General features: G+C 55.9%; 3 protein-coding genes across 11 annotated transcripts; all 3 read right to left on the bottom strand.

The window, feature by feature from the left end:
* Positions 1-80: 80 nt before the first annotated feature.
* Positions 81-9,907, bottom strand: SLC25A14 (solute carrier family 25 member 14). Of its 9 annotated transcripts, XR_011740826.1 has the most exons (11): positions 9,810-9,907; positions 9,593-9,740; positions 8,740-8,834; positions 6,808-6,893; positions 6,021-6,116; positions 5,169-5,252; positions 4,495-4,601; positions 3,357-3,481; positions 2,616-2,791; positions 2,402-2,517; positions 2,180-2,312 (listed from the first exon to the last, which is right to left on the bottom strand). XR_011740826.1 is itself a non-coding variant. In XM_065846214.1 (10 exons), the coding sequence occupies exons 1-10, from the start codon at positions 9,871-9,873 to the stop codon at positions 499-501; spliced, it is 957 nt and encodes a 318-aa protein (XP_065702286.1). In that variant the 5' UTR covers positions 9,874-9,907; the 3' UTR covers positions 81-498. The 9 variants fall into 9 exon arrangements, 3 of the variants coding, with proteins under 3 accessions (XP_065702286.1, XP_065702288.1, XP_065702291.1); XM_065846214.1 differs by lacking the exons at positions 2,402-2,517; positions 2,616-2,791; positions 4,495-4,601 and adding exons at positions 81-540; positions 1,712-1,792 and having other exon boundaries at positions 2,177-2,312; XR_010652088.1 differs by having other exon boundaries at positions 2,402-2,791.
* Positions 9,908-11,171: 1,264 nt separating this feature from the next.
* Positions 11,172-14,663, bottom strand: RBMX2 (RNA binding motif protein X-linked 2). Its single transcript, XM_065846222.2, has 6 exons — positions 14,569-14,663; positions 14,377-14,492; positions 14,246-14,297; positions 14,049-14,178; positions 13,467-13,647; positions 11,172-12,089 (listed from the first exon to the last, which is right to left on the bottom strand). Exons 1-6 carry the CDS (start codon positions 14,571-14,573, stop codon positions 11,647-11,649), a joined length of 927 nt encoding a protein of 308 aa, XP_065702294.1. The 5' UTR covers positions 14,574-14,663; the 3' UTR covers positions 11,172-11,646.
* Positions 14,664-14,831: 168 nt separating this feature from the next.
* RAB33A (RAB33A, member RAS oncogene family) lies at positions 14,832-20,083 on the bottom strand. The gene is made up of 2 exons (XM_065846513.2): positions 19,719-20,083; positions 14,832-15,347 (listed from the first exon to the last, which is right to left on the bottom strand). Exons 1-2 carry the CDS (start codon positions 19,938-19,940, stop codon positions 14,892-14,894), a joined length of 678 nt encoding a protein of 225 aa, XP_065702585.1. The 5' UTR covers positions 19,941-20,083; the 3' UTR covers positions 14,832-14,891.
* Between the last annotated feature and the right edge of the window lie 3,215 nt (positions 20,084-23,298).

Genomic DNA, 23,298 nt, shown 5'->3' with positions numbered 1-23,298 from the left:
TCTGTTCTCTCCAAGGGCAGACAAAGCATCTGCTCTGGAATATACCTGCAGGAAATCTGAACGGACACAAACTCAGGCCATCCAGTCAATAAATAATTTAATGAGGTTACGGTTCTGCAAGAAAACATGACAGCGCCCCTTCCCAGCCTCCAGCCTCGCCCTGCGGGCACAGAAACGCACACACACCAAACAACAAACCACAGCTGCACCAAAAGGCCACTGGAATGCACAGATCTTCACAGAAGATATCGCTTCAGGCCCAGACACTTGTACACCGGTAATACTCGCCTCTGTGTGAAACAACATGCAGCACCCACCATCAGCCTCCCAGCTACACGTCGGCCAGATCATGCTCCAGGGACCATGCATTTGGGGGAGAGCCCAGACCCACGTGGACCAAAACATCAAGACATGGGGACGGTGAAATGAAGAGGAAGGCTGCAGCAAAGCACTCTGCTGCAAGTCTGCAAGATGACTCTCATGAAATGAAGCCAGCTGTCAGAATGGAAGGCGCTTCAACTGCTCGTATGTGATAAAAAACTGATGGAAATGTCAAGGAATTGGGCCAATTACATAAGGCAGCTGCGCTGGGGCTCCTGACATGACCAGGCTGTGGGAGGTAGAGCATCAGCACAGTACAGCTGAAGACAAATGTGGGGAATCTTGCAGGCAGCACCAACGCACCTGCACGAGCGGAAGGGAGAGCTGTGGGACGAGCCGCCAGGGCAGGAGAGAGACTGACCATCGAGATGCTGAAGGGAATGGAGCATCTCCCGTGTGAGGAAAGGCTGAGGGAGCTGGGGCTCTGGAGCTGGAGGAGACTGAGGGGGGACTCATTCATGGGGATCAATATGGAAAGGGGGAGTGTCAGGAGGATGGAGCCAGGCTCTTCTCGGTGACAACCAGTGACAGGACAAGGGGCAATGGGTGCAAACTGGAACACAGGAGGTTCCACTTAAAGATGAGAAGAAACTTGTTCCTGGTGAGGGTGTCAGAGCCTGGCCCAGGCTGCCCAGGGAGGTTGTGGAGTCTCCTTCTCTGCAGACATTCAAACCCGCCTGGACACCTTCCTGTGGAACCTCAGCTGGGTGTTCCTGCTCCATGGGGGGATTGCACTGGATGAGCTTTCCAGGTCCCTTCAACCCCTCACATTCTGGGATTCTGTGACCCCGAAGCAAACTGGCCCAGGCTTGCCTAGACCATTGAGAAACTGAGGTGGCTCTAACCCCAGACTGGGACTTCTTTAAAATAAATTCTGCACACATTTTCAGAGGGCAAGAAGGATCTCGCACAGCAACACAGAAGCCCTGGTCCTGCAGAGCGGGTCAGCACCCATCTCAGAGCAGGAGAACATTCCCCAGGCTTCACTCACGGAGCAGACGCTGACCAGGGAAGCACCTCCCGCAGCTCAGGCCAAGGGGAAAGTCTCAATCCAACACCCGAGAGCGCTCACTCTGCAGGAAACCACCCGTGCCCTGTACTGGCCACCCAGAGCTGGCACAAGCAGCAGCCACAACCAGTGGCATCTTCTGGCATTTGAATCAGCAGCCGCCACGTGGCAGCTCATGTCTGTCCCCAAGCACAGTCTGCTCTGTGCTGCTGCAGGGCAGGCAGAGAGGTGCCCACCAGTGTGGGGTTTTTTTCCCTTCACAGCTTGGTTTTCCCCTGCCTGTCCATATCCACAACCTCGCAGCAGCACACTGAAGGATACAATGATGTTCCAGGGACCCAGCCGAAGCCAGTTGGGCCAGAAGCCTTTATAGAGTGCAAAGAAGCCCTCGCTCTTCCATGTCTGGGAGGAGAGAAGAGACAGATCAATTATGAGATGCACCAGGTCCATGTTCTGCCCATCTCCCTAATGGCACCTGTGATATAACGGACCTTTACAGCTGCTGCAATAACCAGACAGGCCAGAGGAGATGCAGTTATGGGAAGTCTCACAGCATATGAAGCTCATCAAACCGCATCACTGACAAAGTTTCGTCCCATAAGGTTGGGAGGATGTTCAAACTGATGGCGACCTCAGGAAAGTGACTCTAGGCCCTTCTCTGGTTTGTCCGACGCACTCACTGATGAGCATGTTCTGTTGCTGTAGAATCTCACTGCTCCTACCAGTGGTGCTGGAATCTGGCTGGTCTCCTAAAGACTGGGCTTTGTCCCCCTCTGACATCCTTACCTTCACCAGGCCATCCAGAGTGCCCCTGTAGAGCTCCGTGTTGCCCACGATTGCCCGCTGGTTCATCATCCGAGTCCGCACCACATCCACAGGGTTGGACGCAATGGCCCCGGCCAGCCCACACGTAAAACTGGACCTACAAGCACAGCAGAACAGGAGAGAGGAACAGCTCTGAACACGGCCACGCTGGCTCACACGGGCCTTGACATACGCACGAGAGCATACCTTTCACTGGATTTTCTGACAGGCCTTTAGCTATGAACATTAGCTGCACCCAGAAAACGGGCAGAGGCAGAAGCCATACACCTCGGGACCCTGGAGAGCTGGGGAAGGGCCACGCTCTGCTTTGTGTAATTAAGACCCCGTCAGAGCCCACCGCTGGGTCCTCACAGGGGCAGGTCCAGCAAGGGTCTCAGGGCGCTGTCAAGGTGGCACAGACCTGGGGCAGCCTCGTGGAAGCACACATTCTTCAGGGTGGGAAAGGAGGGAGGAAGAGCAAAGGCAGCAAGAGGGAGCATGCAGCTGCTACTCTCCTCCCTCCACGTCTGGTCTAGTGCTCGTCACCTTCAGCCCACAGCAGGCAAACCCAAACTGCAGCACCTCCAGCTAAAGTGTCTGCCAGAAGAACAGGAAAATGTAGGTGAAAAAGACTTCGGGAGGTTTCTAACCCACCCCCTGCTCAGAGCAGGCCGACTTCCAAACTTGGTCAGATTGCTCAGGGTCTTGTCAGCTTTGCAAAGCTCTGTTCGCCTCATAAAGCCCTGACAGCAATGGCTGTGAGCTGGCAGTGTCTGCGCAGACGAGGAACTCGGACCGGAGCGGCAGTTTCAGCTGATTGCTATGGGCAGTCACACACCCACAACTCCAGCCCTGCTCACACCAGGGCACAGACACAGAGCAACAGCGCTTGGGGTCATCAGCAAGCTGAAATCAAGCAGACGTTTCACATCACCAAAGGATTTCTGCTGGGTTCCTTCTCCACCGAAGTCTCTCTGGGGAACTTGCTGGTCATTCTGAGCTGCTCCAGTTGACACTGTACATCCCTCAGAAGTACCAGCCTGCTCTCTGCAGCTCCAGTGCACTTGCTCTATGAACAAGTCTCAGTCCAAACCCACCTCGCTCCTCTGCCTCACATCCCCCGCCAAGCCTGGGGAGCGCAGCAGCTGCAGCAAATACTCACACGAAGTGGGCAAAGATGGTGTCACCCATCAGGCCTGACAGAATTAAGTGCTTCTTGGTGATGTCGTAGACCGGCAGTTCCACCCCGACCACGATGGCAGCTCTCTGAGCTGTCGGGAGAACACCCTGCGGAGCACAAGCACCAGTCACAAGCGCAAACTGCCGCCTGGGGACACAGCTGGTGTGACATCTCCCCCCAGCTCCCTCTCAGGGGCTTTTTGCTGCCAATCTACCTTGTATGCTCCTTGCCCCATCTCGCAGCTGTAGCTCCCCAGGCAGACCAGCTCACTGTCTCCCGACTTTACTCCAAAGCCAAGGAGCATTCCTCCACCTGGCCGCGTTACTCCAGGTTGATTAACCACACGCTGCTTCTCCCCTCCCAGCCAGCAGCGCACAGGAATCGGGCTGTAACCCACTCATCTTCCCCCAGCAACTTCAATACCAGAGAAGATCCTGCTCCACAAGAGGAGCGGGTGTTTGAGGAGCCAGGTGTGGCTCCAGGTCTTCCTTGCTACGTAACAGCAGAGAGCATCTGCCTTGTTTTTGACTTAGGAGGTTTTCATGTATTAAAGGAGTTGCTGCTGGCAGGACCAACTATGAGCTTAGGTAAGAGGAACCAGCTACCTTCTGTCTGAGAAACACCCCAGGAAACCCCGCATAAGGGATCAGATAAAAATATATGCAAAGATTTATTGGCAGCACTGCAGAGTTGGACCATTTCACAGAACCGTAACACCACCCCAGTGACTCGGGGAGATCCACGGCACCATGGAAGAGCCCTGCGGTCACTGGGGCGAGGAGTGACCCTTCCGTGTGGCTGAATTACGAGCCAGCCCATAAGGACGGTAGCTTTCTCACCACACAAAACCAAAGCAACTCTAAGAAGTTAAAGCAATTTCCAGGTTTACAGCTCTTGCTGTCCCATCCCACTGTGCTAATGCAACACCTAACGGTCTCCTCCTGGGTTCTTGCCTAAGCCAGTCCTGGCAGCTCAAACATCCCCACAAGATAAATGTCAGAACTGGGGGGACTGGTGAGCACAACCATCTTTGACTCAGCATGAGGGAAGACTGGAGGGAGGAGGCAGTGGTTGTCCTAGATCAGAGAGCAAAGAGACTGGCTTGATCACTGGGATCTACCTCTGGTCTGATCTGTCTCTGCACCGCGTCCTGTCTGCAGCACACATCTGCAACACACAGGGTTTCATTTCTTTTCTAGTCTCTCTTCCCCTCTTGTGTGTCCTCGCCTAGAAAGCAACAATAATCTCAAAAGAAATCTGTGTCACCCACCACTGGCAGCTGATCGACTCCTCCTCCCCTTCCCACACTGCAACAGCTCTTTTTGTGAAAGATTCAGGGACCATAAAAGGGAGAGATCAGACTGTTGCCTTAAAAAAACCCTTGGGATTCTGTGCTTCCCAGGCCTGACTTGGCAGGCTGCTGGGTAACGGAGAGTGTGGAAGACTTGTAGAAGAAGGACAAAGTGAGGTTCTCTAACAAAAGCCAAAGAACTGCCACTAAAATCCAAACAGTGAGGCCTGAGCACAGGTAACTCCCATCAGCCAAGCCCAAAGCCTTACACCACCAGCCTCCCCAAAAGGCACCGCTCCATCCTACTCCTTGCGTGCTCAGAGGGGAAGTTTCCAGGGGTCTAAGACCAAATAAGCAGAGACACCAAGTAATTTTGTCCCTTTGGAACTTCAGAAAGTTATTATCATTAGTGCCTCCCAGGTTACTTGGAAGAATTCCTTCTCCTCCACATGAGGAGGTGTGCAGCCACCCACATTCCATGCCTGGTACATCACCCCACTCACTGTGCACAGTGCAGCTGACTCCGAGATGCACCAGGCTGAGCATCCTTCCCAAGGCAGAGCATGGAGAGGATCCAGCCCCCAGTGCTGGGCCATCGAGGGACACACAGAATAATTTTTGTTGGCAAAGATCATCGAGTCAAACCATAACCCACCCCTGTCCCTGCCCCATGTCCCTGAGAACCTCATCTCTGGTCTGTCCAACCTCTCCAGGGATGGTGACTCCAGCACTGCCCTGGGCAGCCTGTTCCAATGCCCCACAGCCCTTTGGGGAAGAAATTGTTCCCAATATCCAACCTCAACCTCCCCTGGCGCAACTTGAGGCCGTTTCCTCTGCTCCTGGCGCTTGTTCCTGGGGAGCAGAGCCCGACCCCCCTGGCTCCAAGCTCCTTTCAGGCAGTTCAGAGATCAGAAGGTCTCCCCTCAGCTCCTGTTCTCCAGCTGAACCCCCCAGTCCCTCATCACACTTGTGCTCCAGCCCCTCACCAGCTCTGTTCCCTTCTCTCCACTCACTCCAGCACCTCAAGGCCTTTCTTGGTCTGAGGGGCCCAAAACCTACCCCAGGATTCAAGGTTTGGCCTCCCCAGCGCCCAGCACAGGGACGGTCACTGCACTATGAGGACACCAGCCTCAGTCCTATACACCAGGTGTGCCCAGCCCGGTGCTGATGCTGCCTTAGCACAGACCCCATCTCCACCACAGACGCGCTTCTGTTTGTCCAGTAACCTGAACCAGAACCTTTCTACCGCCCTTGGTTCACAGTTCTCTTCAAGAGCTGCACCTGAGTGTAGCAAATGAGTTGAGGAAGCTGTTAGTTCTGCTACCAGTTTGGGGGTCCCAGCAGCTGGTGCTCACCCTCCACAGCCCTCGGGTACCTTCCTGCTGGTAGATGTCGATGAAGCTGCCGATCATGCCACCCTGGAACAAACTGCCTTGAGCCTGCATTCGAATCTGCAAGAAATGTGAGTGTCAGAGTGATGACATCCCAAGAGGGAGGGGGTACCAGCCCCCTGCACCTCCTGGTAGGAAGAACAACAAGCAACTCCGAGCAGCCACTGCCACCCGCATGTCCCCCCACGAACCACGCAGCACATGATGCTGGGGGGCAAGGAGCAGGGTGGAAGCACGGTGCAAAACCCAGCCGGGACAGAGAAGGGACAGGCAAGGCCCTCCCGCTCTGCGAGCAGCCTGAAAAGGTTGATCCACACAGGGAGATGTGTGGGAATGTTCTCCAGAGCTACCCGGACCCCAGTAACTGCACAGCAGGGCGTGGAGGGGCGAGGGGGACTCTGGTCACTCCGTGTACCATGCAGGACTTCGTGGCAGCAAAGCACAGCACAGTGAGCTAAGGAGGTTTGATGAATCGCTGGCTACCACCCCGCTCACTTTACCCACTTAAGGTAACAGCCCCTTGCCATAACTGATTTCATGATCTTTCAACGCTGCAGTATTTAAGATCTGTATGTTGCCCTGGGCTTCTGTTCCCATTCATAAAAAACCCAAATTATCAGAACGGATGTCAGCCGTGGGTCAGAGAGCCCCTCACCGCAGCTGGGAGAGCTGCACCTTCCCTGGAAACAGCAGCTTGCACGTGTCAACCGCAGCCGGCCAGGAGTGCCCTCTGGCCAGGTGCACTTCTCACCTTCAGCACATCTGTTGGGTTGGCAATTGCGGAGGAGATCACCCCTGAAACCACCCCACAGATCACATTGATTAGCAACGTTTCATCTGCAATCAAGGAAAAAAATAAAGAGTCAAATCCTAAAGATCCAAAGAGCAGGTGGGTGCAGAGATTGTACTGAACAAGCGAGAAGAGCAGAGCAGCTCAGTTTGCAAATCACATGAAGTTGCATGAGCAGAGACTGGCCAGCAACCACCAGCTCATGGCAAATCTGTCCCACACCTGCTGGAGACAGAAAGCAGCAGCTGAAACACTCAGCAACACGCTCTCAGAGAGAAGCGGGTCGTACTGATGAGTATAGCTGATCAGACAAGGAGAGACCATGATACATGAAAATTTTGAACAATTATCAGCATCCAGTGATGCATTTCTCATGATAGAGACAAGCCAAGACAGAGGCAGACCAAGAGGAACAACCCAACTCTTCTCAAGGCAACCTGACACCAATTTGTTTCAATCGGGAGCCCCAGCTGGCTGCGCTCAGAACATGCAGCCACCTTGAGAGAACAGAGAATAGGCGACCCAGGCAGAGAAAGTTAGATGCAATTAGTCCCAGGGGCAGGGGGTGGAATAATCCACGGCTTCCAGGCCCAGTATTAGGGTGATGGTTACGTTGGGAAAAGGCACAGCCCTTTGCTGGTACTGACCACAGCACTTCCCCGAGGAGACCAGGCCCCTGGCTGCCCCAGGCCTGTAGGGAGACAAACATTCAGAGAACAGTACTCACAGCTGGAAACGCTGCAACAGCGAGCCAGGAGAGACGTGTGGGCCAGGGTACATGCACAGAACCAGGCACGGGAGAGGTGTTACAAGAACAGAGCAGGTCCTGGAAAGAAGCGCTAGTGCACTGTGCTTCCCAGTCCTCCCACTGGCCTGCTGACCGGTCCCAACCACCTTCCCAGGTCAGAACTGCGTTACAATATTCACTTGTGTCACACCAGGGTCTAAAACTGCACATGCAGACCTCAGTGCTCCTTCTGTGAACACATACCAGGCTTCTGGTATGACCTCACTAATGGTGATCAGTATGGAAAGGGGCAGTGTCAGGAGGATGGAGCCAGGCTCTTCTCAGTCAGAACCAGTGACAGGACAAGGGGCAATGGGTGCAAACTGGAACACAGGAGGTTCCACTGAAAGAGGAGAAGAAATTTGTTGGGGGTGAGGGTACCAGAGCCTGGCCCAGGCTGCCCAGGGAGGCTGTGGAGTCTCCTTCTCTGCAGACATTCAAACCCGCCTGGACACCTTCCTGTGGAACCTCAGCTGGGTGTTCCTGATCCATGGGGGGATTGCACTGGATGAGCTTTCCAGGCCCCTTCAACCCCGACATTCTGGGATTCTGTGATCCAGTCCCTACACAGGAGCCGCAGAGGCCTCAGTTACCAGGTGCACAGGTCAGAGCATGCGCAGCGTCCCATCTCTGCAGCTGGAGCCAAAGCCAAAGGGCTGGACAGCACAATTTCTATCCATATGTGCTGTGTTCAGGCACAAGGACTCAAAGGCTCCCAGAAGGACTCGCTACAGAAGCTTTCAATCCATGTCCACATCTGACAGACTGATGGGATGTGATGTCTTCCCTGAGACTGATCAGAGAGGAGAGATGAGCCAAGGTCAGCTATAACATTTTTTTGGTTCTGACACTGCGAAGAGAGCTAAAGGCCGGGGAAAGAGCAGACCTGGGGACTAATTTGCATCTGTACTGGATCTATCCATGCTATTACCATACAAACAAAACCACAGTGTAAAGTAACAAAAACTCCGCTTCTGTAGGAATCTATAACTGAGAAAGACAAAGAAAGGTATGAGCAAAACCACACAGCACAGGAGCACGAGGTTTCACACTGAACCTCTGGCAAGAGGAGAGGTGCCTGTGCTGACACGTTTGCTGGCACTGACCTTCCATCCGATCTACAAACAGCCCCTTCAAACTCTGGTAAATGCCGATCTTTATGGTGCCGTACGACGCCTGTCTCAGCAACGCCGGGGCGATCCTGAGCAGAGGAACAAATGAGACAGTTGAACCCAATCAGTGTGGTGGGCCCATCACAGACCAAACCAGCCCCTCCTCACCAGCCCCCAAACCCTGCGGGGCTGAGCACAGGCTGGGCACTCAGGAGAACACCCATCTGCTCCCAAAGCCCAGCTCTGCCAGGCACCCAGGAAAACACTGAGGGAGCTGGGGCTCTGGAGCTGGAGGAGACTGAGGGGGGACTCATTCATGGGGATCAATATGGAAAGGGGCAGTGTCAGGAGGATGGAGCCAGGCTCTTCTCGGTGACAACCAGTGACAGGACAAGGGGCAATGGGTGCAAACCAGAACACAGGAGGTTCGACTTCAATATGAGAAGAAACTTGTTACTGGTGAGGGTGTCAGAGCCTGGCCCAGGCTGCCCAGGGAGGTTGTGGAGTCTCCTTCTCTGCAGACATTCAAACCCGCCTGGACACCTTCCTGTGGAACCTCAGCTGGGTGTTCCTGCTCCATGGGGGGATTGCACTGGATGAGCTTTCCAGGTCTCTTCAACCCCTGACACTCTGGGATTCTGTGAACACCCCCGGGTGCCCGAGCCCTTCCACGCCCCCTCCGCGGTGACAGCCTGGCAGCCCCGCAGCCCCCGCCCTTCCCTCGCTCCCCGTCCAGGGAAAACCGGACAGCTCCCGGCTGCACGGCAGCACCGCTGCCCGGCCCCGCGGCGCTCAGGGCCGGATCTCGGGGTGGCAGCGGCCGGGAAAAGGAGCCCGGGGGACTCACCCCGAGTAGAGCGCCCGGCCGCCCTCCTCCCGGCAGATGCGGAACAGCGCGTGGAACATCCCGCGGTACCGGACCTCGCGGAACCGCGCGTCGGCGCTCTGGCCCTGCACCTGCAGCCGCGTCTTGGTGAGGTCCACGGGGAACGTGCCTGCGGGGAGAGCGGCCGGTCAGCGCCCCGCCGGGCCCGCCCAGCCCGCCCCGGCCCCCGCCGCCTCACCGAACTCGGCCACCATGGAGGCGAGCCCGCCGTACACGAACGGTTTCCAGTTGAGCGCGGACATGGCATGGCGGGGCGGGCCGGCCGGAACCGGAAGCGCTAAGGGCACGGGGAAGGGGAGGGAGGGCGGACGCCCCCTGCCGGCCCCGCCACAACGGCGCTGATCACCGACACTCCCGAACCCCCGCCCGCCGCCCAGCGCCTCACGGCCCGGCCGCTGCGGGGGTAAAACCCCCTCCCGCGGGCATGGAGCCACCTGCCTGGAACCAGCACCGGGCACTGAATCCCAGAGTGTCAAGGGTTGGAAGGGCCCTGGAAAGCTCATCCAGTGCAATCCCCCCATGGAGCAGGAACACCCAGCTGAGGTTCCACAGGAAGGTGTCCAGGCGGGTTTGAATGTCTGCACAGAAGGAGACTCCACAACCCCCCTGGGCAGCCTGGGCCAGGCTCTGCCACCCTCACCAGGAACAAGTTTCTTCTCATATCTCAGTGTAACCTTCAAAACCTCTTCTTAAGCTGACGCACCTAACGCCTTACAAATAGAGAAACCTTCTCTATGGGGTTTGTCTCATTGTGTCTACTTGGATCCTAAGTGCGCGGCAGCCACTAAGATTTGACATAAGGATGACATTTTGCTCAGGCCTTGAGAACAAGTTGGCCAAAGAAACGTGTGAGACGCTGCGGGCGTGAGAAACTCACCAATCAGCTCAAAACGTGACTGGAGCTGGTAACAGTAGTTTTATAGCTACTTCATAGGACATCCTGGACATGCAGAAACTTTGCCAACGCTGGTCAGCAGAATGGTGTCCTGAGCTGACTCAGCACCAGGTACGGACAATTGGAGTGAGGGGCTTCCATCCCGAAACCCCCACTAGAGAAATAACAAGCATAGAAATAACAATGGGACACAGCAAAATTACAGAGCACACTTGAGCATGATGTTATGAATATGCATTAGACAGGTTTGTATCAGGTAAGAGGTTACTTTTTACTACTTTACTTACTTCCTCTACTTTTACTACTTTACTTTTTGTTACTTTTTACATATAAATATTCCCTGGAATTCCTTTCGGGTATGCTAGTTCAATGCAGCATCCAAACTTGCACAACTCTAATAAAACTAGCTCATCTCTGGGTGCAAACTGGCATTTTTTGTGCTCCAGGTGACTTTCAGCTTTAGCAACAACACCGCCAGGAGTTGTTCTTGTAGCAATCAGATCTGGCTAAAAACCAGCCCTCCCTCCATGGCTGTTCCACGTCCATCACCTGGGGGCTGCAGGTCACGTCAGCCCCGACACGGTGTGAGAGAACCGCACGCCATCCCTCGCCACCGGAGACAGAAACGCTGCTCCCAGGGTTGGGTTCTGGTTAACAGAAACCTTTTATTAACAAAACAAACCACAGAAAAATCACCCTGACGCAGCAGCGCATCCGTCGAGATCCATTCCAGGAGCCCTCGGGTGGGCTCAGGATCCCAATTGGGTGCGTGAGGCCAGTCAGACACCCCGGGGCCTCTCCCTGTGGTGACGCCCCCAGCAGGACCAGGGGAAGTGGGCCGCTCTGGGAAGGAGCATCCTGCTGCTCCCAGCGACCACCTTCACACCGCAGCACCCCAGCAAGTCCAACGCTGCAAGAAGTGTTGAAGGAGGCAACAAAACTCATGTCCCAGTGCACAGCACAGGCGCTGAGGACATCTCTGCCCAAGGGTGGGCTGACAAACCCAGTGGGAGCTGATGGAGGCAGAGGGTCCAGGGGCGGTGCCCCCCCAGGGAGGCTCCAGGAGGTTCTGGGGCAGGCTCAGGGCCTCTCTCAGCCCCCGGAGCACTCGCCCCAGGCCTCAGCAGCGGCTGGAGGCTCTGGCAGAGCCCCGCTGCCTGTGCCTGGGATGGGGCTCCCCAGAACTGCGCTCCCGGGATCTGCCTCCCTCAGGACACTCCTCTCGCCGGCTGCTGTGCCTGTCACCTCTCCTGCCAGCCTCCTCTCTCTTCTCCCTCTCGTCCCACAAACCGCTTTGTCCCCTCTGGTTCTGGCAGCTCTTTTCCCCTCTTCCCTCTGACGGCCTCTGGTGCCTCCGGTCCTCCTCATCCCGCTGCATCCTGCTCCCAGCCTTCCTCTCGGAGCCGCTCCGGCACTGCTGGCTCCCGCTGGCGTAGCGCTCGTAGGCCGGGTCCTCCTTCTCCTTCTTAATCTTGATCCTGGGCTGCGTCTCCTCTGCGGATGCCACCCTCTTCAGAGCCTGGGAGCTCTGCTTGTGCCGCTCCTGTCTGCTCTTCTCCTTATCTGAAATACAAGGTTCATCTTTTGTGACGGACAGTCCCAGATCGCATCGACTCCCCAGGCTCTGCCTAGCGCCACAGCGCTGTTCCAGCTCCCCTCCCATTTCGTGTTCTCTCCCTTCCCCTCACAAAGAGATCCTATCCCACTTCCAACCCAAACACTTTTCTCCTCCAGCTTCAGCCATCCTGCTTCCTTCTTTAACACTCACCACATCCGTTCATTCTCTTTTCTCAGTAACATCCACGCAATAAGAACATCGTGATCCACTCTGTGGAAATTCTCTTCTCCAGACCCAAAGAACCTTTTCCCCTCTTTGCCTCTCTCATTTTTGTGCATCTCTCCAGCACTCTGGAGCAACGCCTTGTCCCCAGCCTTGGTTTTCTTGCCTCTTTTCCTCCATCCCTCCTCCGTAGCTGCCCCAAATTGCTGCTGCTAACACCCGTCTGCTGCCAGTACAGCCTGGCTGTGGCAGGTAAGGTTTCTCTGCACGCCGTGCAGCTCAGAGCCCATTTCAGAACACCAGACGCCCCCACCCCACGGTCACCACACCTAACCAGCTAGGGTGCCATTAGCAAGCAGCTCCTGCAGCAAGTCACTGCTTCTAGCACCCCACTGCCTCTGACAAGGGCAACTTTTCAGGATTGCTGCTGCACAGATACAAAAAACTAAATGTAATGGCTTCTTAAAAATCCATCAGGACAGCCACACAGGCTGGTCCTTTACGTGGCACATTCATTCAGTTTGGATGTACTCTACATCTTTTTCTTCTGAAAGACGTAGAGCAACAAATCTTGCTGCATTCACTTAGAACAGGAGGTATTCAGGCACTCAAATGGTTTAACTGATGCTACATTTCTAGGCTCACGTTCATAGAATCAGAGAATAGTTGGGGTTGGAAGGGACCTTTAAAGGTCGTCTACTCCAACCCCCCTACTTCCCTTGGCTTCAGTTTCCAGCCACAGAATCTCATCTAGATCTGCTGGGTTTATGTTCTATTCAGCTATTTTGGGTAGGCCACATAATGGTCATTCCATATATCTGCAGCACTCTAGTCCTATAGCAGCAGTATCCAGATTTTCAGATTAAGTGGTGCTTTTGCTAAGCTTTCACTCTCCCTGTCTGGCACAGTAACTCTGCAGCCTGACAGACTTTTCCCAGGAAAAGTGCTACTATTATCTGCAAGGTACAGCTCTTCAGAGGCTCTGGGAGGACATTCCCAGGAAAGAGCTAAATAAAGGCACTGTGATACCCTTCAGGGGATCACAAAGTAAAGCCTGGACATCAGGGCTGTGGCTCTTTTCAAGAGCACACCCATCCTTGGTGTTCCCCTGAGCAAAGTGCCCCTGCAAGGTTGAAGGCTCTGTGCAGAACACACCTCACCTTTTTGCTTTCTCACAGGTACTTCATCATCTTCTGACAGGGAATCGGATGACGTGTGAGGTGGCGTTTTAACTCCACAACCCTTCGCATGGAGGGCTTTTGTGACGTCATCTAAGTCATCAGAATCTTTGGGGGGCCGATAGTTTGCCACATGGTCCACGCGAATCGTCCTTCCCTTGATCTATGAGAGCAGTTGTGCTGTTAGCGAAGGCACAGACCAGCACCGCTGCGGGTCGCCATCACCGGTGTTGTTGGAGCTCTGGTTTCACAGAATCCCAGAATGTCAGGGGCTGGAAGGGCCCTGGAAAGCTCATCCAGTGCAATCCCCCCATGGAGCAGGAACACCCAGCTGAGGTTCCACAGGAAGGTGTCCAGGCGGGTTTGAATGTCTGCAGAGAAGGAGACTCCACAGCCTCCCTGGGCAGCCTGGGTCAGGCTCTGACACCCTCACCAGGAACAAGTTTCTTCTCAAATTTAAATGGAACCTCCTGTGCTCCAGTTTATACCCCTTGGTCTGTCACACAACAGCACCTCGGGAGCCATGGCTGCCAGGCAGGACCGTGCCCCAGCTGCTTCACTCACCTTGATCCCATTGAAGTTGTCGACAGCAAGAATGGTGCTCCTCTGGTCCTCATAGCACAGAAAGCAAAAGCCTTTGGACTTCCCAGTCTTCTTGTCCCGCACCAGGTTAATGTTGACGACCTCCCCGTACCTGCAACACACTGTTAGCAGCCCGGACGGTGGCAGGGGCACGGCGGGCCGGGGGCTTCAGCACTTACTGCGAGAACACGCAGATGACATCACCCTCCGTCAGCTCGTAGTGCAGCCCGCCTGCGGGGACAGCGAGACAGGGAAGGATGGGATGGGAGCACCGGCAAAGCGGGCCCGAGTTCCCGCTCCCCGTCCGTACCGACAAAGATCCAGGCGCTGTCCTTGTACTCCGCGTGCCACGACACCGCCTCCTGCACGCCCAGCTCCGCCTCCCTCGCGTTCAGCTCGTTGATCAGCTTCACCTTGGTCAGGGGGCTGGGGGCGAAGGCACCGTCAGCACGGGAACCGACCGGACCTCCCCCCCGGCTCCCGCCGCATCCCCCTCACCTACTTCATGGCGGCGGCGCACACTGCGCATGCGCAACCGCCGCGCCTGCGCGCTGGGCTCCGCCGCGTTCTGCCCGAGCCGAGCGTTGCCGAAACGGGCCGAGCGCAGCCGAGCCGGGCCGAACGCAGCCGAGGAGAGCCGAGCTGGGCCGAACGCAGCCGAGGGGAGCCGAGCCGGGCCGAACGCAGCCGAGCGGAGCCGAGCCGGGCCGAACGCAGCCGAGCGGAGCCGAGCCGGGCCGAGGCGCGCAAAGCACCACCCAGAGCTGTGGGAGCTGCAGAGATTTTATTGGGGTGACCGTGACAGGGGCGACGGAGCCGCGGGGCTCAGCACGGGCAGGAGGTTTTACCGTTGGCGTCCTGCGTTGGCTCCAGCCTGCGGGCCTGGCCCGGCCGCCCCTCCAGGTCCCGGCAGAGCAGCGAGCGCTGCGCCTTCAGCCGGCACGCCAGGCACATGAAAATGGCGTCCACGTTCTGGCTCTCCTTAGGGTCCTTGGCCGAGGTCTCAAACAAAAGCATGTTGTGAGCATCGGCGAACTTCAGCGCCATGCTGGATGGCACTTGGATCAGGTCTTTCAAGTCACACTTGTTCCCAACCAGCACCCTGGGGACCAGGGCAGGCACGGCGTGCCCGTTGCACTCCTCGATCCACATCTTGAGGTTGGTGAAGGAGGTCATCTTGGTGACGTCGTAAACGAAGACGACGGCGTGCACGTTGCGGTAGTAGTGCTCCACCATGCTCTTGCGAAACCTCTCCTGGCCGGCCGTGTCCCACACCTGCACCTGGGAAGCGAAGCAGACAAGACAGGCTCCAATTTAAACGTCACAGAGACACCACAAAGTCAGTTTTAAGCGGACAACAAGTTCCAAAACAGACTTTATTCTGGCTGGAAAAGTGCAGCCAATCAACTGACCAGAAACGGGGTTTATACAATTAATTAACACTCCGACAACATAAAATACAGGTTTGTATATCAGTTGAGGAGATTATTGGGGTACAGCAAAATAAGAATAATGAGGATCCACAGCGTCCACGCACACACTCACAAGAAACAAAACCAGAGCCCTCTGACTCGCCTGGATTAGGCAAGGACTCTCACTTGCCTGGTTGGGCAAAGACTCATTCACATATATATCCCGTAAATAACCACTCACCCAAACAAGGAGGTGAGACGCTCTCAATGCCGGGAATCTCCTTAGACAGCGTCCCAGTCTAAGGAGAGGGCTCCAGTTCGCAGACCCGCTGCTCTGAGAAGACCACTCCAAGGGGGCCTTCAGCAGGGACCCCGTTTTATAGCCTGGTCAGATGTGGCTGTGGGCATTACAACATGGTCCAGAAGCTTCATGCTACTCTGGGCACCTCCTTTGTTAATGATCCTGTCAGTTGACTCAGGGTCCCGTTAAGGACCCTGTCAATTGACCAAGGGTCTCAGGTCTCCTGTCCTGCTGTGCCCCTGGGCTGGCTCCTCCAGCTGCCGCAGGAAGGGGCATGAGATTCCTGCTCCGCCAGCTCTGGCAGCGTTGCCACAGCCCCGGGGAACAGCACCGTGAGCCTTGCAGGGCGCAGCAACCTCTTATCAGACAAACCAGGATTGACAGATGAGTTACACAAGCTTTAAGGCCTATGCCGACAGTGCTCAAGGCTGTATAGGCCAGTGCACACGCTTCTGTAATTCAACCAAGCAAGCCCAGCTTATCTAGCAAGAGCAATCACGTTAGCACTTTAATTCACTTTCAATACTCAGAGATAAGTGCAAGGCTCTGTGCAGCATATCCCTTTTTTTGGCCACTGCGGCTCATCCTACATATTCAAGAGAATTGCCAGCACGCTTTTCAGCAAGAGAAGTCTCTGCCTGATGACTTACCTGACTTTGTAACACCTGTCAGGTGGCCCTCCTGCAGCTCTCTGCTGCTGGACCGCTCCCTGCTTCTTGTCCTCTTCCTGATGCGCTCAACCACCATCCCCATCAGAGGAACAAACCACACAACGCACTTCTCATTTCACAAACATTCTTGTGCCAGATCAGGACATTTGTCCACCTAATCCTATGCCATAAAAGAAAACCCCAACGATTACACACTGGTATGTACAGAGAGTCATGGCAAAGAGGAGGAGGGGGAGCCACCCTTTGTGTGAGGGAGCAGCAGGAGGGCACGGAGCTCCGGAAATGGGTGAGGAGCCAACCGAGAGCTTGTGGGTGAGGATCACAGAGCAGACCCGCATGGGTGACATTGCAGTGGGCATTTGCTAGAGTACACCTGACCAGGAAGAACAAGCAGACGAGGTGCTCTGCACACGCACAGGACACGTGTCAGGCCCTGGTGCTTGTGGAGGACTTCAACCACCCCAATAGGTACAGAAAAGACAACGCAGCAGGGCACAAGCAATCCAGGAAGTTCCAAGATTACTGTTGCAACAACACATCATCAGTAGGGTAAAACTAACCTGTCTTACGATGGTTTAAACCCAGCTCACCTTCCCTATTAGTGGGTGAACAATCCAACGCTTGGTGAATTCTGCTTCACAGCGATAGGAAGAGCCGACATCGAAGAATCAAAAAGCGACGTCGCTATGAACACTTGGCCACCACAAGCCAGTTATCCCTGTGGTAACTTTTCTGACACCTCCTGCTTAAAACCCAAAAAGCCAGAAGGATCATGAGGGCCTGCTTTCATGGTCTGTATTCATACTGAAAGTCAAGATCAAGCGACCTTCTGCCCTTCTGCTCTGATGACACCTTTGGGACCCAAGTGACAGAGAAGCCAACAAGCTCCTGGGCTGGATAAGCAGACAGTGAGGTAGACTGGAAACGGGATGAACATCTGGGCATAGAAGGTGGTGACCAGCGGTGCGAAGTCAAGTTGAACACTGATAACGAGCAGTGTACCCCAGGGGTCAATACTGGGCCCAGTCCTGTTCAACATCTTTGTTAATGATCTGGATGGTGGGGTAGAGTGCACTCTCGGCAAGCCTGCAGGTGACACCAGGCTGGGAGGAGCGTGGCTAGGATGTGAGGTGGTTGTGCTGCCCTCCAGAGGGACCTCGATGGGCTGGAGAAATGTACTGACAGGAACCTCATGCAGTTCAAAGAGACGTGGCACATCCTGCCCCTGGGGAGGAACAGCTCCAGGCAGCAGTACACACTGGGGACCACCCAGCTGGAAAGAAGCTTTGCAGAAAAGGACCCGGGCGTCCTGATGGACACCAGCTTTAACACCAGCAGTGTGCCCTCGCAGTGAAGACAGCGGATGGTGTCCTGGGCTGCGTTAAACAAAGTGTTGCCAGCGGGCTGAAGGAGCTGCTCCTGATCCGTCCCCTTTATTCAGTGCTGCTGAGGCCACACCTGGAGCGCTGTGTTCAGTTCTGGGCTCCCCAGGACAGGAGAGGCACAGACTGGAGAGAGTCCAGCAAAGAGCCACCAAGATGTTGAAGGGACCAGAGTGTCTCTCCTGCAAGGAAAGACTGAGAGAGCTGGGACTGTTTAGCCTGGAGAAGGCTCAAGGGGGAAATTTTACCAATATGTATAGATACCTGAAGGGAGACTACAAAGAAGATGGGTTCTGGCTCTTTGGTGCCAGGATCAGAGGCAGTGAGCACACGCTGAAGGACAGGAGGGTCCCTCTGGACATCAGAAAACACCTTTCACTCTGACGGTGACCAAGCTTTGGCACAGTTTGCCCAGGGAGGTTCTGGAGCCACCATCCTTGGAGATATTCAGAAGCCACCTGGACATGATCCTGGGCAATCAGCTCTGGGTTGCCCTGCTTCAGCAGAGGCTTGGAGCAGAGCAGATGACCTCCAGAGGTCTCAGCCAACCCACACTTTGCTGTTAGTCTGTGGTTCTATGTGTTCTGCTGGTCCTTGTAGGTTATGTCTTAAAGCTCAGAACTGGCAATTTCTAAACAAGTGTCTGTGGTTAATCCAAATCACCCTGTACCCCACTGAGACAGTGCCTGCCCCAGAGCCTTTCCAAGGGGAGAAACGATGGCAAATAAGAGGTGCAGCTCATTCATCTCCCTGCCGATCTCTCCCAGGCTGTTCCATCTGGGCAGAGGAGGAAAGGGAGGGCACCTCTCCCACCTCTCATCTCCCCTCTTGGACACGTGGTCCCAGGAAAAGGCCAAATTGCTGCGCTGCCTCCCACTGCTGCCTGCTGAGCACTAATAATATCCAAAGGTAGGAAATGCCTGCCAGCGTTTTCCAGCTCGTGGCAGCAAGACAGGCCTCACACCAACCTGCATTACAGCACCACAGCTCCGTGGTGTTGTACAGAGCTGGGGAAGGCATGGGGGAAAGGAAATGAGCCCCTCTCCTCTAAAAGGACAGAGGGAAAAACATTTGTGGACAACATAAAAGCACAGCTGAAGTTCTCATCCACCATTAGTAGCTCTGATTTCATTCTGATTAGTCCCTTAACTTTTGATCACCCATCTGCCAGCAAAATAGCAATATTTGGTTCTTCCAGCAGCCAGTCGTGCATGCGGGTGGCTGTCAGTGCTGATCCACCCGGCCGGGCAGGCCAAGCTCAGCCGTAAACTCTGCTCCCTGGGCTGTTTCCTACCAGCTGCTGTTGATCTCCAGATCTGCTCTGACACATCAGCCAGAGCTCTTCAGGTCTGGGCTAATGCATTTCTTACAGATGTCACACTGGCCTTCACACAGCAAATGCATCCTATTCTAGTTCTGCTGGAACTGCACCCCCAGTGCTCGCTGGCAGCGGCCTTCAGCATTGATATCCCAGCTGCCAAGCCCTCTGCAACCGGCTCCTGCAGGCTCCCTGCCTTCCAGCGCAGAGCCATCTGCTCCCCAGACCACGCTGGTCCTGTGTACGGCTTCTCCCCAGCTGCTTGCAGCTGTGCCGGTCTTTTGGTCCAGGTGCTGAAGCCAGAGGCCACCCAGTCGCTTTGAGGACCCAGTCGTGCTGACTGTCGGGAGAGCAGGACAGCAGCGCTTCACCCCGCGCTGTCCTTTTGGAAGTGACAGCATGGCCATGACTGCTCAGGAAGGTCCCTCTGCATGGCAAGAAGCCTCCCCTGCTCCCTCCCTCCAGCTGGGCTGAGAATGGAAAAGCCCCTGAGGTTTGGGGTGCAAAACCCAGCCCCGGGCAGGGCCCGGCTGCCTTTGGGCCCGGTGCCGGTGCTGCCGCGTCCCACCTTGATGCGCTCGCCCTCGATCTCCACCGTCTTCTCGCGGAAGTCCACGCCGATGGTGGCCTCGGTCTTGTCGGGGAAGGTGCCCCCGCAGAAGCGGAAGGTCAGGCACGTCTTGCCCACGTTGGAGTCTCCGATCACGATGATCTTAAAGATGCGGGTCTGCACGTAGGGCTCCAGCGACGAGTCGGAGCCCGGCGGCCGCCCGCCGCCGCCCGCCGCCATCCCGCACCGCCGCCTCACCGCCGCATGGGGCCGCGCCGCCCCGCGCACCGGCTGCGGCACCGGCACCGGCACAGCCCCGCCCCGCGCACCGGCTGCGGCACCGGCACCGGCACAGCCCCGCCCCGCGCACCGCTTACGGCACCGGCACCGGCACAGCCCCGCCCCGCGCACCGCTTGCGGCACCGGCACCGGCCCCGCCCCGCACACCGGCTACGGCACCAGCACAGCCCCGCCCCGCGCACCGGCCCCGGCCTCGCTCCTTGCACCGGCTACGGCATCGGCCCCGCCCCGACACGGCGCCACCTGCTGTCCCCGCCAGGCCCTGCGCCGCGGGGACTCGCTGGGCAGTGGGACCCGGCTGGCGCCCCATCGGCGGGTGAGGGTGACATGGCACCGGGCTCAGAGCCCCATCCCCGGGGCAAGTGCCAGATCCGGGACCAAACCGGCGGGCAGGCCGGGCACCGGCGGGGCGGCGGGCAGAGACACTCGTACCCCCGGGAGAGAGGGAGGGCGGTCCGAGGGCTGCGGTGGGAACGGGGCAGGCAGGACTAGAAACCGGGTGACGGAAACACCCACATGCTCAAAACCCGAAAGATGGCAACTCTCGCGTGCTGGGCAGGGAGAGCATCACAGAGAATCACAGAACAGTTTGGGTTAAGGGCCCTTCCCAGCTCCCCAGTGCCCCCCCTGCCATGAGCAGGGACATCTTCACCAGCTCAGGTTGCTCAGAGCCCCGTCCAGCCTGGCCTGGGATGTCTCCAGGGATGGTTCATCCACCACCTCTCTGGCCAACCTGGGCCAGGCTCTCACCACCCTCCGGGCAACAATTCCTCCTCATGTCCAGCCTGAATCTCCTCTTTAGTTTAAAACCATCAGCCCTTGTCCTGTCACAAGAGACCCTGCTAAAAAGTGTGTTCCATCCCTCAAATGATTTGTCGGGCTCCTCTGGCCCCTCTCCAGCAGGTCCATGTGTGTCCTGTGCTGAGGACCCAGAGCTGACCAGCACTGCAGGGGGGTCTCACCAGAGCGAAGCAGAGGGGCAGAATCCCCCCAAACCCACTGCCCACACTGCTGGGGATGCAGCCCAAGATACAATTGGCTTCTGGGCTGCAAATGCACATTGCGAGCTCATGTCCAGCATTCCAACCACCAGCACCCCAAGTCCTCCACAGGGCTGCTCTCCACCATTTCATCCCCTGGTCTGTGTTGATGCCGGGTGTTGCCTCAGTTTCTGATTCTTACCCTTTTTAGCTTTCAACCTGCTCGTGGCTGTTCTTCAGAGACAGCTCTTCACACTCGCTCCGTCTCTTGATGTAGAGGGCAACCCCTCCACCCTTCCTTCCTCGCCCGTCCCTTCCGAACACCCTGCAGACATCGATCAGCACCCTCCAGTCACGGGATCCACCCCACCACGGTTCAGCGGTGGCCACGAGGTCGTAGCCTTCGAGCAGCACGGTGGCTTCCAGCTCCTCCTGTTTGTTGCCCACGCTGCTGCGTGTGTTGGTGCAGAGGGATCTCAGCCGGGCTGTTGGCCGCGTCGCCTTCTCAGAGGAACAGCCCTTCATTCCTCTGCAGTATTTCACTGGGCTTTCCTGTTGGCCTCCATTAGCTCAGGAGCCCCTGACTCATCTCCATGAGACTTCAGGTGTCCTCCAGTGAGGCCAACACAGTTCGGGGCCATGGCTGCGGATCCTCACAGGCACCCTGCCCCTCTAACCTTGGCGTCTCGTCCCACTGCTTGTCATGGGTGAGCCTGTATCAGAGACTGATAAGAATTATGCCTCAAACATTGTGCTGAAACTAGTTCCTCCAGCCGCAGGAGATGGGACATTGTCAAAGACTGAAAAGAATCATGGCTCAAACACTGCTGCCTAGTAGACGGGACACTCGGGCTAAGGTGAATTGTCATTTACATACCAACAAGGAGCCAAGGAGACACAGACACAGGCGGCTGGCTGACAGTAGGAGGTGGGGGACATGCCAGAGGACACGTAGCTCCATCTTCTGATAGTCCCAGCATGGCACAAAGGGAAAAGCTGAGACCCTTCAAGATGGCCCGAGACTAGCGCATCTTTCGCAACCCCCTCCCAACTTTTATTTTGCAACAACACCTCCGCAAAAGACAAAAAAATTCCGCAAGCAGGCAACCCAGAGGGCTATAAAAAGGCTCAGCTATACCAGCACTGGCAGGTAACCCACCATCCTGAGGGCCACTCTGAGGAGCACATCTCAGGAGCTGGACCAGACCCACACTGCACTCCCAAAATACAAATCCCAGCATCCTCGCCATGAGACACCAGAGGCCACACATCACTGGACCCAGACTACAAGTCCCATCATCCACGCTGCAGAGCCCTAAGGGTGGTAGAATTCCTTCCTTCCTTCCTTCCTTCCTGTTTCTTCGCCTCTCCTCCTGTGAGCAGTATAATAACATAAGGCTTACAACCCCACATGTGCCACAAACTCCTTTATGTAAATCCTTCTGCTGTTAAACTGTTCACCTATTAGGCTTAAGTAAGGTGAACCTTTCTGCCACTGAATCATCTGTTAATCGGGCCAAGCTGCGAAATACTGACCTTAAGTATTACGTATACTGTTTTCCTACCAAGGGGACCCATGAACCTGAGTCATCTCTCCCCCTGTTCGTACCTCTGGCCGGGAGGTGACAGCCTGGTATTGTCCCACTCCCCCCATCACATCTAGTTTAAAGCTCTCTTGATAAGCCCTTGCCCTTTGAAAAAGGTGAATCGCATCCAGCACGAGCAAAACCCGCTGTCGTGTAGGCCATCCCACCATCAAAAAACCCAAAACTGTGGCGGTGGCACCAACCACAGAGCCACGTATTAACAGACCGCATCCATGTGTTTCTCCCAGTGTTGCTGCCCGCAAATGAAAGGAGAGAGGAGAAAAATCACCTGTGCTCCTGATTCCCTCACCGACTGTTCCAAGGCCCTGAAGCCTCTTTTGATGACCCTTGGACTACGGGTCACAGCTTCATCAGCACCCACATAGAAGATCAGTAACAAGTAGTGGCCCAAGGGCCGTACCAAGCTGGGAAGTTTCTTGGCAATGTCCTTAACCCAGGCCCCAGGAAGGGAGCAGACGTCCCTGAGAGGAAGGTCTGTCTGGCATGGTGTACGCCCTGTGCACCCTAGCAGGGAGTCACCTACAACTATAACCTGTCTTTTCTGCCTTGTGGAGGTGGCCATAATACTGATCATGTCAGCACTTGTGGTGTAGATGGATCTTTGTCCTCATCATCCATTGTCTGGCCTTCCACATCCAGAGCCTCATACCTGTTGTACAGCGGCAGCGGGGAGGGGGAGGGGGGCAAGGAGGGGGTTCTCCTGCCGCCCTG

The sequence above is a fragment of the Patagioenas fasciata genome, chromosome 11 (assembly GCF_037038585.1).
Source record: "Patagioenas fasciata isolate bPatFas1 chromosome 11, bPatFas1.hap1, whole genome shotgun sequence".
In the NCBI taxonomy this organism is placed as follows: Eukaryota; Metazoa; Chordata; class Aves; order Columbiformes; family Columbidae; genus Patagioenas; species Patagioenas fasciata.
This window is presented reverse-complemented; position numbering and strand designations above follow the sequence as displayed.

Coding starts and splice junctions, on each gene's coding strand:
- SLC25A14 (XM_065846214.1), bottom strand. CDS start 9,873: ATGTCCGCGCTCAACTGGAAACCGTTCGTGTACGGCGGGCTCGCCTCC. Junction 1,793..2,176: donor CTCTGGATGGCCTGGTGAAG/GTAAGGATGTCA, acceptor CTCTCCTCCCAG/ACATGGAAGAGCGAGGGCTT. Junction 541..1,711: donor TGGGTCCCTGGAACATCATT/GTATCCTTCAGT, acceptor CATTTCCATCAG/TTTTTTATCACATACGAGCA.
- RBMX2 (XM_065846222.2), bottom strand. Junction 14,298..14,376: donor CAGCGCCTGGATCTTTGTCG/GTACGGACGGGG, acceptor CTGTCCCCGCAG/GCGGGCTGCACTACGAGCTG. Junction 14,179..14,245: donor GTCATCTGCGTGTTCTCGCA/GTAAGTGCTGAA, acceptor AGTGTGTTGCAG/GTACGGGGAGGTCGTCAACA.
- RAB33A (XM_065846513.2), bottom strand. CDS start 19,940: ATGGCGGCGGGCGGCGGCGGGCGGCCGCCGGGCTCCGACTCGTCGCTG. Junction 15,348..19,718: donor TCGAGGGCGAGCGCATCAAG/GTGGGACGCGGC, acceptor TTCGCTTCCCAG/GTGCAGGTGTGGGACACGGC.